This window comes from Limanda limanda, chromosome 23 (genome assembly GCF_963576545.1).
Source record: "Limanda limanda chromosome 23, fLimLim1.1, whole genome shotgun sequence".
NCBI classification, from domain to species: domain Eukaryota; kingdom Metazoa; phylum Chordata; class Actinopteri; order Pleuronectiformes; family Pleuronectidae; genus Limanda; species Limanda limanda.
The window spans coordinates 10,239,959-10,259,874 of NC_083658.1; the positions used below are offsets into that span (position 1 = coordinate 10,239,959).

The 19,916-nt window shown below is 40.9% G+C and overlaps 1 protein-coding gene across 1 annotated transcript in view; it reads right to left on the minus strand.

Moving 5' to 3' along the window:
• Positions 1 to 19,916, minus strand: part of LOC132996823 (interleukin-1 receptor accessory protein-like 1) — a 204,938-nt gene that overhangs the window by 104,343 nt on the left and 80,679 nt on the right. Inside the window, exons 3-4 of the mRNA XM_061067183.1 lie at positions 19,515 to 19,701; positions 17,369 to 17,522 (exon numbers count right to left, since the gene is read on the minus strand). Of these exons, the coding sequence (XP_060923166.1) occupies positions 17,369 to 17,522; positions 19,515 to 19,701 (341 nt within the window). The remainder of the gene's footprint in view (positions 1 to 17,368; positions 17,523 to 19,514; positions 19,702 to 19,916) is intronic.

The window sequence follows — 19,916 nt, forward strand, 5'->3', positions numbered from 1 at the left end:
AATCATATGAATATTATTTTCAATATTTCCCGGTCTATATTTGGCCTCTTAAGATGAAAGCATACAAGCACATGCAAGCAGGTTGCCCAGGAGATTTATACAGCAACCCCTGCAGGGTAATTAATACAGAGCATTTATGTTCGGGGACAAGAAAATACATGTTTTACTCAAAATAATAATATCCGCCCCTGTTGTTGTGACATTTCTTTTATACAAAGACTTTTCCCAGAGAGAAAATCTCCAAAGGTATTTTCTCTTCGTAAGATCATCATAGATTTCACCCTTTTTCCTTGAATTATTTGTTTGGTTTCCATCTTCTCATTTCTTTAATTTACAGAATATGTCCCTGTACCCCACGAATCTAGAAATAAATATCAGGGTTTACAATCTGTAGTCATTGTGTTTATACGTGTTTATATATATTTTCTTTATTATATAAAATTTTCCTCTTCTGTCATTTTTTGTAACTTCTTATGTTGCAGCATTTGACCCACAAGGTATCCCTGTTTTAATTGTTATGAATGAATAAACCAATGCATATGCAACAGTAAGCCATGGCTGGAAAAGCACTTAAGATAAAATACAACACCACAGTGAAACTAACAAAACCTGCCTGAACTTACTTAATACAGACATTAAAGCTGCTAATAGTTCTTATGGAAAACAGGTTAGCAAATAATTGGCTTTTTAAACATCCAGCAGTGACTGAGCAGCATCACCATTCAGTGGGAGCGTTGTTTGTGTTCACCTGATGCATGTTAACACCTTGAGTTGCTTTTCTTTCAGCTTCGGTTTGTTCTCCAATGTGCACAGATACAGAACATTCACATGAGACGACTCCATTGTTAATGTGAACAAATTGTGGATTTGAAAAACTAGCGCTGGAAATCCATCGATTGTATAATTTGAGCATGAAAGCTTGGGGACACGACGGTGGCTCATTCAAGTTGTGTCCAATGTGTCCATTGTGTACAACATGAGTGCACGCAACACACACACAACCACACCAGTCGGCAGAGGAATCAAAGCACTCTCTGATGTCACGGAGGGGGGCACTTAGTGCTAATGACGGGTCTGCCCCTGTATGTATTGTAAAAGATAGTTCATTGAAATTACAATCTATTTAAGACGTGCTCCAGATCTGTCATAGGGACGACTGAGCTGTATTAAATCCAGTTCTGTGAGCCCCATGTGAGCTGAATATGAACTACTATGTAAGCATAGTCACACACACACACACACTTGGCTCCGCTCCTTCTCACTTTCATATCTCTGCATGTGGCAAACACATTTACGCAGCTGACCAGTCACCTTCCACCCCCCCCCCCCCCCCCCCCTTGAGGATCTGAGCCACTCGCCCACAGACTCCCCACATCATCAAAGTTAATTTCCAAACTGGTCCAGATGATAGAGCAGTGGGTGAGTGGGGGTCTTGGCTCCGGTGACTTGTGTGATGAGGCGGACTACTGCGCACAGTGTCGGGCGACATCGACACGAGCAATCAGCACAGCGGGGGCGTGTGTGCGTGTTTGTGATTATGCTCTCTAAGACCCGACCCGCCGCTAAACATGGCGGGCCTCTCTCCTTCCAGCCAAAGCACAGGATCAGTTTCCTCTGTCACGATCAATAACTCACCCTCGGATTTGCTCTAACCCGCATATGTGGTAATGATAACGCCTGGTAGGCGGTGACGGCTGCATCAGCACCGGGGCGAGGTTTTAATTGGCTGCTTTCGCTGTCAGGGAGTGCAGAGACCTTTTTGATTTGGCCGGACACGGCGAGTTTTAATTGGCGTGGATAGAAAACATGAGGGAAGCACATTAGGGCTCGAGTGCTCGGGAACGAGCCGCGGTAATTTATTACACAGACCCTCCAATCTGAAGCTACTGGGCTCAAAACGTCATTAAACTTTAATATAAATGAGGAACTGATGGTGTCGTGAGCCACTTAAGTAGCCATCACTGAGTCCTGTATGTCTTCGGCTTATGCCATAAATCTCTCTGTTTAATATACAGCAACTAAACAGAGTGAGAAGAGGAGAAACTAGAACGATGCTCATCAGTCGCCTTATGAAACCTTATGATTCCAACATTCACAAGGGCAGAACCAGGGTGGAATTCATTAAGAGATTATTTTTTGTATTTTTGTATGAGTAACATCTTCGACACACCCACTTGCTCACTGTAAATTCTTTGGGGGATCTCTTGTTGTTTTCTAACGAATTCTCACTCGGACATTATCCAGAGCTTACGAGGGGATATGCCAGAGAAACTCTGGTCTGAAATATGCTGCACATACTGAATCAGACTTTTTTATCAACATAAATCCATCCCTGGGAAATTGGTAGAATGTCAAAGATCGGGTTACTCCTTGGGTCATGCCACACCGAACTTCACCTCCACGAAATTTCATGGAATTTGGTCGAGTAGTTTTTGTTTAATCCTGCTATTGAAATGACAAACTCAGGGGAAAAAGATAATCTCCTTGGCGGTTGTAACCAACAAAAACCAACATGTTGTCAGGAAATAATCTCACACATCACTGAAGAAAAGGCAGCAACAAGCTCCATCCTTTCTTGTCTAAAATACTGGATTTATTTCCAAATCTAGATGGAGAAAATAACAAAAAACCAGAGGCACAGAGAGACGCTGGAGCGGTTCCCTGTGTCGCGGCTCTCGTGTTGCAACCATTACCTCAGCGAGACCAATAAACAACAGATTCCATCTCCAGCTGAAAGTTTCCGTCTGCCCTGCTTGACACGCTGCTCCTGGGATGAATGGGAGGATGCGGTACACGGCTTGTGTGTACTCCACTGAACCTTCATAGAGCTGACACCTAAATGTCCAGCGAACAGCATGAATCATTCTTTAATCATATTTCCGTGGCTCACTTCCACCAGCACCACTTCGGGGGGTGATGACTCTTGAGCTGGGAGGGGAATGGCTCTGAACCCTCACCCCCATCACGCACCCGACTCCGTATTTTGTCCTCCTCAATCTCAATTTCCTCAAACTCGCCACGTTTATATCCCTTCTTTTTTTTTTCCTCGAGAAACCTTGTGCCATCTCATAAATAAACAAAAAGCCTTGCAATGCCGCAAATACGCCCCGAGTCACTGTTCCGCCCCCGCCCCTCCTCCATTTAAACTTCACCATAAGCCCGCTTTAGTGCCATTAAAATAACTTGTCATGACAGTGTAGCCTGGGAGCGGTGCAATCAATTTCCATTACATCAAGGCCCAACTGGGCATCGCCACTGAACTAAGCGCTGGTAAGCAATATCCCGACCGAGGGTGGTTTGTGTGTTGCGTTGTGTGTGTGTGTGTGTGTGTGCAGCATTATGGGTGTGTGTGAAAAAGCTGTACTTTCCCGTCACAATAGAACTGACAATATTAATAACCCTTTATTTAAAACGCTGTATTCTGTTGGAATTTCAAACTTTTAACTACAGGTTGTGTCTGACTGACCTTTTAACAATAAAGATAGGAGCAGTTTTAGCTAGATATTATGCTTTATACAAATTATTTTATAATAACCTTTTCCTCTCCTAAGGTTTAATCTACAAGAACTGTGTGTGTGTCATATTGATGTCAGTCTCACAGCTGTCTTGATAAGAGGTCAGACAGAGTGCCGTTGTTGACTTAATGTTGTATGTTGCTTTGGGTTCAGTTGCTGCGAATGTTTACACAGTCAGTTTTGTTTTGATATAGGCTGAAACATAATAATCTTTTCTCCAATTGTAAACACCTTTGGCTGACATTGCATCTGTGGTTCAAGGACATTTATGAAGTAAAACTGGTTGCCTAGCAACTATAGCGTCATTGGGAGTGTCTCCCTGTTCACTTCCGTATTCCAAAAGCCAGGAGGATGGATTACGCCTGCGCACTACTGAGGAGGAGGAACGAAGATCTGCTACTTTAAAATGGACAGATGCCGGATGTTCGTGGCGCTCTGATACAACTAGTGTGTGGAGGCCCATTGCTTTGCTGATAACCTGTTAATTGCTTTCCTAAATAAATACTTTGATTGAGCAAACTGAGTTCGGCTCGTCTTCTCTTAAAGGTTAAAAGAACACTTTTCTAACAATTCATTCTGACCATTTCAATCAAATTCCAAATAAAGTATGCGCACCATGTTCAAAATGATCACCAGAAGAACAATTCCGACTCGTCTCGGTGCAGTGAGTCTCTCCCTGGAGTGATTTAGAATGCACCTTTTGTAAAAAAGGCCCAATCTGCAACTAATTAACACCGGAGTAATTTATGCCAGAAAATAGATTTTTCGCTCACTATAAATTATGCAAGAGTCCCGTCCTCCGTCCCTTCCCAGCGTCTTATCTCTCCGGCGGAATCGGCAGATTGACACGTGGCTGAAGTGTCCTTGATGGGGGGCGTCTCTGCAAACTGTCAGAGATAGGGGGCTGCAGATGTACTGTATGTACCCGTGGCCTTGAGGGGAGCCATGAATCTTAAGTCACTAAAACGCAAGTGTTGGCGCTTAAAGTCAGTTAAACCACTACTGGATTTTTTTTTTTAAATTACAGAAATTTAAGTGTAAAAGATGTTTTTTCCCACAGAAATTCTTAACGTTGATTCTGTACATCTCCCGCTCTGATCTCTTGCTCTGCACCAGCGCGGTGTGGGATTGCATTAACACTAGCTTAGCGCTGATTTTCGCGTCTCGAAAAGCGGAGGCACTAAGTGGGCGCTAATTAGTGGAGCGACATTAATTATGTAACACGTCATCTTAATTAGCAATCCCAGATGCACGGTGTGTCAGAGGAGCATTTGTAAGCACAGTTTGCTAATTGATAGCTACAGTATCTGGCGGGATTGTGTGACAGCCGCCGACCTGCGGAAGGTGACGTGCCGGTGAACTTCTGTAAGTGAATTATTTCGAGATTTTTTATTTATTTCCGAGACAGTGAGAGACTTTTTCAGATGTGTTTTTACTTTGGTTGCAGGATTTAAAATGAATATTCTCTGCAGGTAAGTTAGAGAACGCAAAATTCATGAAAAGCATCATTACAGCTGTCGATTCATGAGAATAGCTTCCCACTGTTAGTAATTAAGGCCTCTAAGCTCTTGATCCCACGTTCATGAGGGGGGGGGGTGATTGTCAGGGATTCAGGCTTCTTCCTTAAAAAGAGCCCGATCAATGTGCTGCAGCAGCAACTCCGGCACCGCACCACCTGACCTTTTTTGCATTTTTGCACCATCTGTTCAAACCGGCAACACATCTGTTGCTCGGTTTCACCTGCTCCACCAAGGCCTCGTCTCCCAGGCAGAGTGGTTTCTGTATATACTCGCTTAAAAAACTGTTCTCGGCTCAGATTTCTAAAAACGGGCAGCTGGTTTAGTCACTCGTTCATAAAAGAGCAGCACAAACGATAAGTTAAGGTACATACCATTTTCCTTGCCTATTAAAGTGGCTCATGGGTACTACACGCAAAAGTGTGTGCACATGTGGACTCCAGGGTAAATAGACGGTGAGATGTAAGGCAGTGAAATGATAAGTTTTGAATGTCTTTACTCAACACACATGGTGAGTAACACAGAGGCAAATGTGATGAGGGAGCTGAATAAATTATTTCACCTTTTACGATACAGCATTCATCAATAATACACATTCCATGTTTAAAAAAATGCATGTGATGTAAAAGCTCTAATAGATGGAACAGGCCATATTAGTCCAGTGGGTCATATTTCTCTATGTCCAGTGAGTAACTTCACAACTCTCTATATATGTTTACAGTGGCTGAGCCTGTGTCAAATTCTGAGAGAAGATGTTTTGTATGTATTACGTGCACTTTATTACTATGATGAATTAAGTTATGGACAAATACAAAACAACTGACACGTTTGTCTCTCCTAAGGAATGTCTTTGTCAGATGTGAAAAAGACCAGCGAATCCAACTATTCTGAAAACGTTAATGTTGGACGAAGTTTCAATGTCGGAATGTAAACGTGAATATAGAACTTTCAATTATTATTAAATGTATACAAACTAAACGTGCAAAGGAATCTGTCGCGGTACGGATTGTCGGTATAAGTTATGGGCATGATGGGTCACATTGCTTCTAAAGATTGCAACAATGATTGCTACTTTTGCCAAAACTGTAAGTGAATAAAAATAATAATAATAATGTCGTCCATGGATTATTAGCAGGATTGCTCAGTCTTTAGAGTTAAAAACTCATCACCTCATGACTCATCCTCTTATTGTGCTAATTTAGATGCATATGAGACTCCAATGCCATGGTGAATCATCCCATTCACTCTATAAGGTGTAAAAACTAAACAACATCTATACACTCCCTACGCTAACTATTTAAATGCAGTAAATCCCTAAACCCCACATCCTGAATCGTGTGACAAAACGCTAAGGGAGACTGTCCTTTGTTTGCTTATAACAGAAAGTGCCACCTCATCAAACAAAGGGAGAGTGATCAAAGTCATCTCACCTTGCTGAGAGCCGGCCAAGTCAAACTCATTCCTGGAGCCCTTTATCGCCAATTTGTCCATGGGGCTGATATCTGGCCCATGGACATACCGCAAACTCCCTGCCAATTATGTGTCAGCGTGTCACGCAGGCACACAACGCAAACACTGCAGATGACGTGAGACTTCAGAGGGATACAACGAGAGAGACAGATTCCCCCCACAGCTGTGGTGTCCATGAATGTTTTGTATCTGAGGGATTCGCAGTTAAATCACAGCATTGGAACGTCCCTTTGCCTGAAAGTCGTGTTTGACAGCTATTCGCACATTTCAGTGAAATTACAGCCTGTGCTGGTGCACTGCAGTCTGAGGACACCCCACACACTCCGGGCTCCGAGATTTTCTCTCTCCCGCATCGCCCACTTCCTCCCCTGCTGGAAGCTCTGCAATCACATCTCCTGTGCGCCGCTGCATTGATGGCACCAGCAGGTGGAGGCCCACCGGGATGCTGAGTGTGCACTACAGTGTACACACAATGCTGCTGGATTGATCAGAGCGCCGGGTTGAGGCGACTCGCCGGGTTGTGTAGTGACGGCAGGGGAATGCATAACAAACAGCCAACCGAACCCACAGGGGAGCAGGGGGGGCATTGTGTGTTATGGCAAACAGCTGGACACGGCAGTGAACTACAGCACTGACATGTGTAACTAGAGAGGAGTTAATTCATCAATTATCAACTACCAGAGGAATTAAAAAGTAACACTACTGATAATAAACCAAAAATATAAAAGTATTAATACACCGCTCCGCTTATCTGAATGTATTATTATAACAATACTTATTTATCCATGTATTTAACCTTTATTCAATAACTAACAATATGAACGGTCGGATAAAAACCTTTGAATGTTCTAATTGGCTGCGTGAAGGTCACAGGTTAAAGAAATAATCTCTATTAGTTAAATGTTAACATATATATAATATGTAGGTTGTGGTTGGAGGGTTTCTAAATGGATAAATTTGTTAATTTCTTCAATTAAAACGTGTTGAGTTAATTAAAAAGTTGAGGATCCGCGTGCCAGCTGGTGCACGATCAATCAAGATAAGAAAATAATAATAACAAGTTCCAGCGCCCACCAGGACGAAGGCAATATGCTGGATTAATAAACAAAACATGTTTTTTGCTCCTTCAGTCATTTTGTTAAATGTTGATAGAATAAATAGTGTCAAACCTGGCATCCGCTCGTGAATTGCAATTTATGTATTTTATTATTTTGTCCAGTTAATTGCTGCCTATACAATTAAATACTACTACTAATAATGATAATAATATAATAATATATAATTATACTGTTAGGAAAGGTAGCAACGTGCTTGAAACGAGACAAAACAAGAAAAAAAATTGTAATACAACATAAGAGAGATCTTATTTAAATGTTGTGCTTATATGAAATCAATAAGCATCAACTGGACCTCAGGCGTCAATCTTCCAATATAGATTTCTAATGTGCCTTGAATTTGATGCCACAGTTGACTATACAATTGAATCGGTTGCAATATAAGAGAGGAAAGTCGAACTTGAGACTTTTCCTTATTAGCTGTAAAGAAAAGCCTCAGGTTCTGCCACCTCTGATCGATATTTGCTCTGGACCTGGGTCTGAGCGTATCGCAGAGGTGGAATGTGACAAATGGCGATACGAAATAAAGAGGTGATAAAAATGTGGTATCATAAATCTTAAAATGCTAAAAACCATATTAACCAAAAAACACCCCTCCGTTTCCTCCCTGGCATTTTGTTTTTTCTTTACCGTGATGATTTTGTGTATTTTAATGAGATGTCCTCCTCAAAATGTCAAGAGACCTTCATCTAGTAATTCATTCAGCAATATAGGCAGTAAAACTCATTCCATGTGATGAAACTCCATCCATCATGATTTAAGAGCTCTTCATTTACCTCTAAGTGCATTTCATTACAGCACACACATGGTGACAGTTACATTTATTTCCATTCATTTTCTTCCTGTTATACAACCCTCTTATCGTGACATACTAATTGTTGTTGGGGAATTAGATCCAGTTGCTGATATAATCAATATTTCCACATTAGCCATGCATCACATGGACGTTGCTGCAGTGTGTCTTTTGTCTTTTGTCCTAACAACGTGCACATTTACTCTTGTGTTTATTTTTTTCACTGTTTTCATCAGAATTGTTCTCAGACCCAGCAGGGAGTTGTTTCAGCTTTAAAAACTCTGCGGGTCACCTGCTAACAAATGGAGGAAATAAAGGACGTAGGTTCTATTTTAGTAAAGTGGTCGAAAACACAACTCCTGAGGAATTACAATGCTGCCATGTAAATGCTGGATGTGTAAATAGGCAACTGATTGCTCACAAGTTCACCTCATTGATATAAAAGGTTATTTGTACGTTTAAAAGGTCAGGTACTTGTTTCTAGGGATGCACCGATCCGATATTTGTATCGGTATCGGTACCGATATTGAAGAAATTTCTAGATCGGGTATCGGTCACAATGGGCCGATCCATATCGGCGGATCTATTCAGTGTAATTCTATGCTGTGCGCTGTGAGAGACGTCATACGCAAGCAACACGCCGTGTTTACAAAATGCAGCGAGCGAAAGGATCAGCTCCCCCGTGTCACTTATGAGTTTAACAGCACACTGGGGGGGGGGGGGGTCTGGTGGCGCCTCACGGCGTCGCTGGTGGGGGGGGCTTTTCTCATTTTCTTGGGACCGCGGGGTGGTGTCCGCCGGAGGGGCCCCCAGCGGCGACGTAGCTGAGGTGATCCCCGAGAAGGGCCCGAAACGCGTCCAGAGTCGCCGCCGCTGCCGACCGCCGTACCCGGTCCCCTCCGACGGCCCGCCTTCCGCACCGGCGACGACTCTGGACGCGTGTCGGGCCCTTCTCGGGGATCACCTCAGCTACGTCGCCCGCTGGGGGAACCCTCCGGTCCGGGGGGCCCCCTCCGGTCGCGCGGGGGGCCCCTCCGGCAGTGCGCCTCGGCTGGCGCCTAGCAGCTGACTCAGAACTGGTGCAGACCAGGGGAATCCAACTGTTTAATAAGTATCGGTATCGGATCTTATCGGCAGATACTAAACCTCAGATATCGGTATCGGTATCGAAGGTGAAAAAAGCGGATCGGTGCATCACTACTTGTTTCTAGTTCTTTTTATTCTTCATGTATCTTTGACTGACTCAATGGTTAAAATCAAATGTAGCTGGGTAACCTGTAGTCAGTAAAGTCGTCAAACTTTTAAAGAACTTTTTTGAGATCCACTGAAAGTGCTCTTGTGGCTCTCTCCTCATTCCTTCGACCAGGAGCCTCGTCTTGTTAAGCCTGAAATAAATGCCTGGGGGTGCAGCCATCTTGGACATTCAATATTCTATAGTAACACTGCGGTAGGAGATTTACAGTTTGGCAGGCAGGCCTCTTATAGCAGGATGTGTCCTCTCACTGAACACGTCAATGCCCCCTCTAAATTTTTTCTTATTGTATGTACAGTATTCTCCCAAGAAATACTGGCCTGATCTGCCCGTGGAAAAGCCGGAAGGTTAATAAATAATCAAGCAGACAGATGTTTGTGTGTCAATCTTAATTAATCCGCTGAATTCCCACTGCGATTGCACACAAGTCCTTTCCACTGCTTCTGAGCATCGTCAGGGTGTGACGATCACAACGCCACGCCAAGGTTATGACATAGAAGCAGCCGTCGAATGAAAACCAATCGCTTAAAGGAGACTTCCATAATCAGAATGGCACACAGTCACATCTGTGCCAACAGTCGCCTAATGCTCAATCTGCACCCAATTTCACACACTCGTATATATCACTTCCATAAATCTGCCAGATTTTGTTTTTCACCAAGATGCGTTAAATATTTAACCAGGAAAAGGTCGGAAATGTCAAAAACACCCCATCTCACAAAGATAACGAGATAAAAAATATTTGTCAGTAGTTTTTGTGTAAACCTGCTTAAAAAAAAACAACCAACTAACAGACAGACAGAGTTGAAAACCTCCTTAATGGAAGAAAGTATACTAGGAGAGAAAAAAGAAAAAAAGAGTTTAAAGTTTACAGAGTCAATGAAATGCCAAGCTGTAATAAATAACTCTCAGTCTTGAAGATTCAAAGAGTAGAAATGCACCACAGCTGGAGACGATGGATTCAAATCACCGCAGACTCGCTGAATAATGGCAGGCTTAATTTTATTCATGAGTGTGTTCTCTAATAAACTGACAAAATATCAAAAGGTAATGACATAAAAAGGAGATCCAGAAATTAATAAACCTCATCAGGCACCCGCTGAGTTCGCTGTGCATCAAATTCACGGGAAGAAAAGGGATCACTTTCGGAATCCGCTCGATGCATCTCCCCACTTCCCCACCAGCACCTTGGCCAGATTCATTATCCCCCCATCAATTAAAGGAGCAATTATATTCCAACCTCCTTCATATGCTAATGAGTCAACTCAGAGATGAGAGAGGAAACTGGTAATGGCCACCAAATGGTTTCTGGCAGGAGATAAACTATGCAATATAGAGGTGTAAGAGCGGCGGTGGTGTCATATAAGCCAAAGAAGTAAATAGTTTATGAGTATTAGCAGGAACATAAGGCCCTGTTAACCGGTTAATGTTTGCTAAATGAGCTCATAGTGTAAATGATTGAAAACCGAATGGATGTTTGAAGTTGCTCAAACTCCAGTGATAGCGCCCATGGCCGCCAAAACACAAATGTCACATTTATTTTTACTCAGCAAAACTGAAGTGATTTAGCTGCTCCCGGAGAACAATAGACCAGACTGAAGTATCACAAAAAATCAATATGTTTCAGCTGTAACAGCATTCATCATGCTGACAGGGTTGCATATATTATAGGTAATGACATCTGAGATGTGCCGGGTCAGGATGATGAAAAAAAAAAAAAATGATTCCAATATTGAGAGGACAACAAACAAAAGTTTGTCCTGCAGCCTCTGGTGTGTGTATACCGAAGGGACTTCTGGTTGTGTTTGTACATAATGATTTCTTGTCTCATCACAACAACTGTTGATCAGCACAGTGTTATGTAGCCTCAGCATCACTGTGTTTAAATGTAAATGTGAAAATAGAAAGGTGGAATACAAAGTAGTAGAAGATTAAGAGCTTTCTCCGAAAAATCAGGATGCTTGCTAATTCAAATTCTAAAACCCACTATATCTGAATAAAGACATAAGCGTGCAGTGTAGCCAATAATTCAGGTTTGTCGACTATAGGACACAAGGAGACTTAAAAAATGACGGACAGACTCTGAGAGTTTTAAGTAAATTGATTACGCTGTTGTTGTTTGTCGTGTTCAGAAACTCTTTGAACATCCTTTGAAGGGGACATTTCTCTTTCTGTACGCAAAGGAAACATAAATGAGTCTTAAAAGTGTAAAAGGAGCATGTAGGCCACCACAACTACTTCAACTTCAACTACTACTACTACTACTCAAAATAATAATAACGTTATTCATGCAATTACTTCTAAGGCACTCAAGTTAGGAAAATGAGCAATACACCTTTGAGACAAGATAAAAAGTGGCAGACACAGACACACAAATTCCTACTTGCAATAAAAAAGCACCCTTTACACAAAAGGCCATCATCATCAACTGGCAAAATGTGTAATACATCACAACTATTCATAATTGCAGCAAGTCACTTTCAATAAAAAGCTCAATAATCAGAAAAGATGATGACTTGCTATGATGATAGAGATTATGGAGATTGTTTTATCTTTGTCGATGACATTTCCGTCTGCAGCTTTTCGATGCAAACCTGAAATAGGAAGCTGTAATGGCGGTTGCATCACCACACAGCACCCTGGTCCTTACTTGCCACGTTCCTGAAGAATCTCCGGGTGAAAGCCACAAACAACTGTGTTCTAAACTTGGACTTCTCGTGTTCTTTATTGTCTACGTTTGCAGAAAATCGCCTCTAGCTTACAAATGCAGAACAGAAGACACATATCGAGGGGGAAGGTTTTCTCAATATTCAGACGCGGCGGTTGAGCTGAGGAGGCAAAATCGCTCCTTTCATTTCCTACCAGTCACTGTGCAATAATATCCAACAGACGGCTAAGCAAGACACTGAAATAGCATGCTGCTATCTCCCAAGGAACCATTGTTCACTCCAGAGAAATTGGTTTTCAATGTGCTGGACTGTGTTGCAATGAGAATCGCTTTACGCCATAAAGCTGCCACACTATCAGATCTATTCAAAATCATTTTAGGGCCTGAGTTTCAGAATGAAAGGGAAAGCAGAGGCACTTTACGCAATGGCATGTTTTCAGGACCGTTTCAATCCTCTCAGGCGTTGTGGTTATTTATGTGTTTTCACTGCAAATCATGCCCCTCCCTTTATCAAGCAAACACACCTCATTGCGTGCTGGTTGAGAATAAGAAAAGCAGGTTAACATCATCAGTCCCAGCTCATTAGCCACACACTGACAGTCTATTTTACACGGCAAAGCTACTGCTCCCCTGTATATCTATTTCATCAGCCGTGCTGTATTCGGTGGCGTTTAATCTAAGACATCAAACGCTGCACCTAACAAAGAAATCATAAAACCAAAAAAATGTAATTTAGACTGAACGTTGCTTCAGATCACCCAGCAAGGGAGCTCATTAGGATTTTAGCAGTGCTCATTATAATCAAATGGAATCTGACCTTTTGTCCCGTTGCACTGCTTTGAGAGGCCCTGTAGGCAGTTGATAAAGAGAGGAGTGACAAGGCGTTTGATGATGAATTCGAATTATCTGTGGGAGGTTGATCATAATATTACATAAAGCCTCATGTATACTTATAAAATAAAGATAAGAAAACAAATCACACAGGCAGAAAGGTCAGGTCTGAACCACAGATCTATAAATGGAATATTTAAAGGCCTGTTCCTCAGCGGGGATAAAATGAAATGGAACATAATGAGCAGCTATTATCAAAGGTTCTGCTTCAGTTTCCGCTGTTCTCCGCCTCCTTTGCGGAAAAAACGCTTTTTGAAACTTAACTTTCCCACTGGTGTGAAGCAGACGTGGGACTAAATGCAACTTTCAGGTACGACAAGAAGATGCCGGCAAACTGTGATTGGTGGAGCCGATGTGATGTCAACATGTCACCAACAACCGGCCATTTATTACAGGCCCTCGTTAGATTTGGGAGGAGGAGTAAGAGAGGCCTGGAGTCAGTGGCTTGATATGAGAGGTGTACAGGAGGAGAAGGATGTAATTAACAGAGCAGAATTATGCAAAGGAAATTTAGAAAGATGAAAAATAAGGACACATTGTTAGACAATGTTTTGGGCCAGTGTATCTTACATTTAATTTTCCACTGGCTTATCTGTAAACTATATAGTCTGGACAATTTCATTAAATCCTCCAGGAGAGCTGTGTGTGGCAAAATGTCCAGGTTAGTTGCTCTGGCTCATTTTCTGGAACTTTACCTGCTATTAAAATGTCCGAAAAATGCCGGAGAGAGCACAAGTGAGAAAAACAGTGCATGCAAAACTGAAAAAAAACCAACAGAATAGAAATATCTCAGGGTGAAAAAGTGGTTGCCATACAGGAAGAAGGCACTTACGAAGATGTCCAATTGGAAAAGTTGTTGCAGATAAGGCGATGAACCTTCTACCTAAGTTTTGTAAAAGTTAAACTTTAACTTCTTTTAAAGTTGGTCTTTCCTTTGTGATGTTCTTCTTCAATTTCACACTTCTCCTCACTTGTCTAAATAATTTGGATAAATAGTGGTTCATTTCCTGATCAATTAAACACTGGGCTGCTTGTTATCATGATTAATCATGAAAATGTAAGCAAAAAAAAACAACTTTAGTGTTTTGCAAAAGTATTGAACAGTGGAAGACAGTGTTTCAATGTGAATCAAAGAGGGAATAAAGGAATCACAATCAGAATACGAACATGAGCTGGACTGAAGAGTGATTCAACACTATTCATGAAAAGTTTGACAAAAACTACTGTATATACACACATAGTTTCATAAAACAGACTCCCTTAAAGCAGGAGACGTGTTCCATGTGTGAAGAAGCAGTGACGGCAGACAGAAAAATAAGATAGATCAAAGGAACTGGATAGTTGGCACAAGAGGAAAAAAAATACACACGCACAAAAACTTCTTCAGTCTAAAACAGAAATCTGAAATAAATCCAAAACTAAAGACAAAACTCAGAAAGAACACCGGCATCACTTTTTTGAGATTAAAGCGCCGCGTGTTCAGAAAGAACAACAAAGACTCTGTGTTACACTTTAATGCCTCAAGGAAAAAATTCTGGGTGAACTGATTTGCATCTCTGCATCCTAAATGATGGAGCTAAGATCTGAGCCTGTAACCTACTACCGATATAGAATCTGACCTAAGAACAATATACTTTCAGAACAAAAGCGTAATGTAAACGATAGACAGCCAAATTTAGAGACATTTTTTGGACACTAATTTAAAACTTTTATAAACTTTTAATTATACTACACTTATAGTAAATCAGAGTAATTTCTGGATATGAACTGTATCAGTATGTACAAATATATACCTGTACATATTTGATTTCCTCGTCTTATCTAATGTGGTCACAAACAAACAAACTCTATTTATCTTCTTTCACAAATACTGAACATAATACACATCCCTCCATCCAGTGCTGAAGAGTTACGGAGGCTGCAAAAAACCCTTACAAGTACCAGCTCTGCTCCCAGTAAATACTACATTCACCACCACTATGGACTGCACTTTAACATTTTAGGTCTCAACTGTGCAATAATCATCTGTCTGTAGAATATCAACAGTTCATGTGTAATCCATTCACTGTAAATATCCTTACAATGCATATATTTATTCCTGTCTTTACACTGTAGACACTAGTTTCATTACATTCATATGTTTCTATATATTTGTTTATATTCCTTACGGTTACTGTAAGTATTGCATGTTCATTATTACTTGCTGATGTCTTTTTGACTCCTACTGCTGTTATACTGCAAACTTCCCCATTGTGGGAATAATAAGGCACTTCTTATCTTATCTGATCTTATTGAGAAAGAAGGATAATGCACAGACCGGCTGCTAGTATTTAAAAAAGCTAACAAAGTACCGCTCTCACACCTTAAGCATGACTGGATGTGAGCAAAAACTCCCGGAGTCACAGGTGGAAGACTATACTTCTGTTTTTTTTGCTGCCACAAACCAATCATCAATCATCTTTGGCCCGATGTTTTGAAACGCCGAATGCCTCCAAAGTAGATAGAGATTACGACTATTCCCCCCTCGGTGACATTTTGAGACATTTGGAGGCTGGTGAGAAAATGATGTATGACTTAACTCGGCCTTGTGGAGTCAGTCTCAGTCTCTCTTTAAGGGACTATAGAGTGTAATCAGGCAGCAGTTAACAGTCAACACTTTGTCCAACCCTCACACCCACAAACCGCGACGCCTCGGCAGCTGCACTGAGACGTCACATCGCCTCGGTCCACTTCCAACCTCTTCACTTCTTCACATTTTCTTTCAGATGCCGTAATGCTGTGTTTGTTCCAACGCTTGCAGACATGAGACACCACAGGTAAGGTGAGCTCCAGCAAATAAGTCACAGAGAGGAGAGGAGAAAACAATTATTCTGCTTTTACCGGAACATTTTAATTAAGGAGCAAATCTGTAATATAGTAATACATTTAAATGTTGCAAATTGTATGACTTGACCTTGTTATATTATTGCTTCTCTTTGGATTCACTTTGTTTAGAGCTTGGTAAACAAATCCTCAAAAGGAAATGGAGCCGTAACATTCATTAAAGTAAGATTATTAAAATATCAATGTTTGTCTTTATATGAAGGATGTGCTAACTTTAATATATTGCGAAAAATCAATGTTATCATGAAGTCAATATGAGGACGTATGATTGGTTGATCTTAATAAGCTGTAAATCATGTATTTAATGATGTTACTTGCAAAAGTGAATGCATTACAACCCAAATTACATAATTTTTCGACTTCAAAGTGACATCATAAAGATGTATTTTTATATGGGGATAATAGGAATAATTTAAGCTTTTGAATGAATCACTATATATCTTAGATAATTTGCTTTTCTGAACAAATGTTGTTTATCTTGACTTTGGACCAATCAGATCCAAAAGTGAATGATCTGGAGATAGCCTGAAGTGTAATATTACATTACTGTTTTCTTATTTTATAGATAGATCACACAGACACGCAAACACTAGTGAAACAATAATACACTGCGTCAGGCTACAGCTTTCAGCATGTAGGGTAATGACATCACTCAGGAGGACTAATTGTAATCAGGTAAACTCCCCCCACTCCAAAAAGTGTATAATTAAGCTGTAAATTTGGGACGCTCCCTGTACTCTGCCGTGTCGTGTCAACCTTGGCTGTGACAGTGTGAGTGGAGAGCAATCTGTCACCCTCTTCAGGTTCAGGCTTAAATATTTCAACAGCCTTAAGAAAAAGTGCTGAAGTGGCTGGAAGTGAGTTCCACCACTTAGCAATTACAGCAGCCTCGCACTCACAGAGACAGTTCCACTATTAGCAGGAGGTGCAGGAATCAACTTTAGAAAAGCTTCAATTGTTTTGGTAATCAACAACGACCTGGAGCCAAAACACAATCTGTAGAAAACACACACCGCAGGAAGATATGCGCAACAATGAGGGCATTCTATTGGGGAGATTCATCTGTTTTTAAATGCATTTAGTGAGAATACACTCGCACTGAGGCACTGAAGTTCCCTTTTTGCTTTTGCAAGCACTGGAGAAAATCTGCTTCTCTGTCGCTTTCACGCTAAATTCCACATTATTAACATCTCGACAAAAGGGAGCAGAAACGACTCTGGGGCGGAATAATTTGCAGCATTGGAGAAGTTGGACATTTCTTTACCTGTGACTGAGAGCTCTGTGGTCCTCCGCACCACAAAGTTCCCCAGCTGCAGTTCACAGGTGTAATTCCCAATGTCGTCCTCCCGTACTTCCTTGATGGACAGAGTGTCCCGCCTCCTCTCTATGGTTTGTCTCCACTGCTTTGGCTTGCATTCCTTCATTCAAAATAAAGAGAAAACAAGCATGGGAATACAGAAATGTAAGTGTACAAATATGACTCCCTCCAAGAAGTGAAGCCAAAGCGTATGAGTCATAAACCCTGTCTCCTCCATGTTACTGGATGGGGAGTTAGAGCTAGGACATGGATCAGATCAAAGGTCAAAGTACACGTCAAATAGACATTTCATAAAAATGTTTTCTGTCATATTGTGACACTGATGTTTGTTTCAGTGTATATTTCAGGTAGGTCTGCCTCTAATTTGTATCAAGGACATTTAGCCTAATTTCTGCCCAGTAAGAGGAAGTGGAGACGAGTCGCCCATCTTTATAAACAATCTATAGTAAAAATCCAAATACACTTTCAATTGTGGCTACCTTCATGAATATGTTTAATTCTATTGATGCATATAGAATGAAAAAAGTATATATCTGTCATCAAGGGGTTCAGTAGCTTTGCACACAGTCACAATAGTAGAAAGGGCCTGTATCAATACATAGCATGTCCCCAAATAACCTAGAGTTAGACTAGTGCACCCCCCCAAGTTCAACACTGTGACCTATGGGACTGAATAGCTTTGCATCTATCATTCTGAGGCAGGACGGCACCACTGGATCAGGTGGCAACAGCTTTTATTGAAACCATTATGTTTAGATTTATGTGTAAAGCTCGTCCTATAATTTGTTCAGCAACCAGCTAGTGCCAATATTTTTTTTTATTAAATGAAAGAAAAGTGACCTTGTTACTTCCATTACTACTATAAAGGCATAATTGTATTTGTTGTGAATGCTCACAGTGGATTTAGAGAAAGATAACTGTATTATAAAACTATGTTTTTAAGGATATTGTGAAAACTAAAGGTAATATAACCAATGTATTTATTCACTGATTGTAGTTGATGGAATCATGCATTCGAATGTGTTCTCCCAATGGATGAATCAATATTGGCATTTCCTGTGATATATAATGTTATTTTTGTGGTACAAAGGATGGTTTTGCACTTCCATCAAAAAGAGCCCAGAGGATACGGCACAATACATTACATTGAAAGGTATAAAAAATTGAGGACTCTTCTTCTATAGTCCCACAGCTCTTTCTACTGCTATGTCGGTGGTGAGTGAACAGAGACTTCCAAAAAACAGTTGGTTTTTCAGATTTTGGGCCACAGCACACCTGAGGCGATGGAAACTGGGGCAGTGTAGGTTTGATTCCAAAGCTCGGTCCAAGACAGGTCCTCCCCGAATTCACTCAGCGCCCACTGACAAAGTGGGAGCCGACGACGAGAGGTGCGAATCTATTTAAATTTGGATTTGGAGGGGAAGTGAAAAAGGGATGTGGTCACTTTCACGTTTCATGGATTTGCCTTCAGGCTTCACCACACACCTCCGTCACGTGGGGTCTAATGAGGTCAGTCGCAACTCGACATAAAGAGGAGGATAGAGTTTAAGTTCCTCTATACAATAGATGTATTTATTGTCATTGATGCTTAAGTAAAGATTGTATTGAAGCTACTGAGTGTGTAGGTCTTAAAATACAAGAAAACACATAATAGCTTTTTTAAATTCTTATTAAAGAGTGTCCTTCTCATTTTGTGTTTGACAGATTTAAATAAGAAGAACAAACACTTTCGTTATGAATTGTTCTTTTCTTTTTCTCAAAATATTTAATGTTTCCCCCTAATATTATGATTTTTTTCTTATTACATTCAGATTTTACCATAATTGCATGACCTTTTCTGTTCAAATGTATCATTCTATTCCAGTAATGTTATAACTTTTTTACTCATTAAATTCATGTTTTGTTCATAGACATTATTACTTTTTCTCATTGAACTACAACTTCATTCCCATAATATTATGACATTATTCTTTAAATCTTCAATATTGCTACTACTAATAATCCATCCTTCTTCACCATGTTAAAAGGAAATGAATGCAAAATATAGACCTTATTTGAACAAACAGAAAAAAAAAAAAAAGGTGCAGCTCACCTTGTACCACACAATCTCCGGCTCCACTCCCGGCTGTGTATAATCCTCAATGCCCGGGCAGGGGATGTCTTTGCTTTTGCTCAGTTCTGCCTTCTCAAAGAACCTCATTTTGGAGTTGTAGCAGAGGTCTGTGTCGTTCTCCGCCACCGTGAGGGACATGGACACCTTCATGCAGTACGTCGAGTTCCTGCCAAAAAAGAAAATTAATGAATCAGTCTGAGATATAAATGAGGTTTTATCATATTTAAGTCTTTTCCAGGTGCCGCAAACCAAAAGCTGCCAGCAGCCCATCTCCGTCTCCAAAGGAACTCAGAGGCCGTGCATTCAAAACCTACACAACGCTCAATCCCTCAGATTTCATACGAATCATTAAATGCAACGGAGGTAGATAGAAAAACCTTT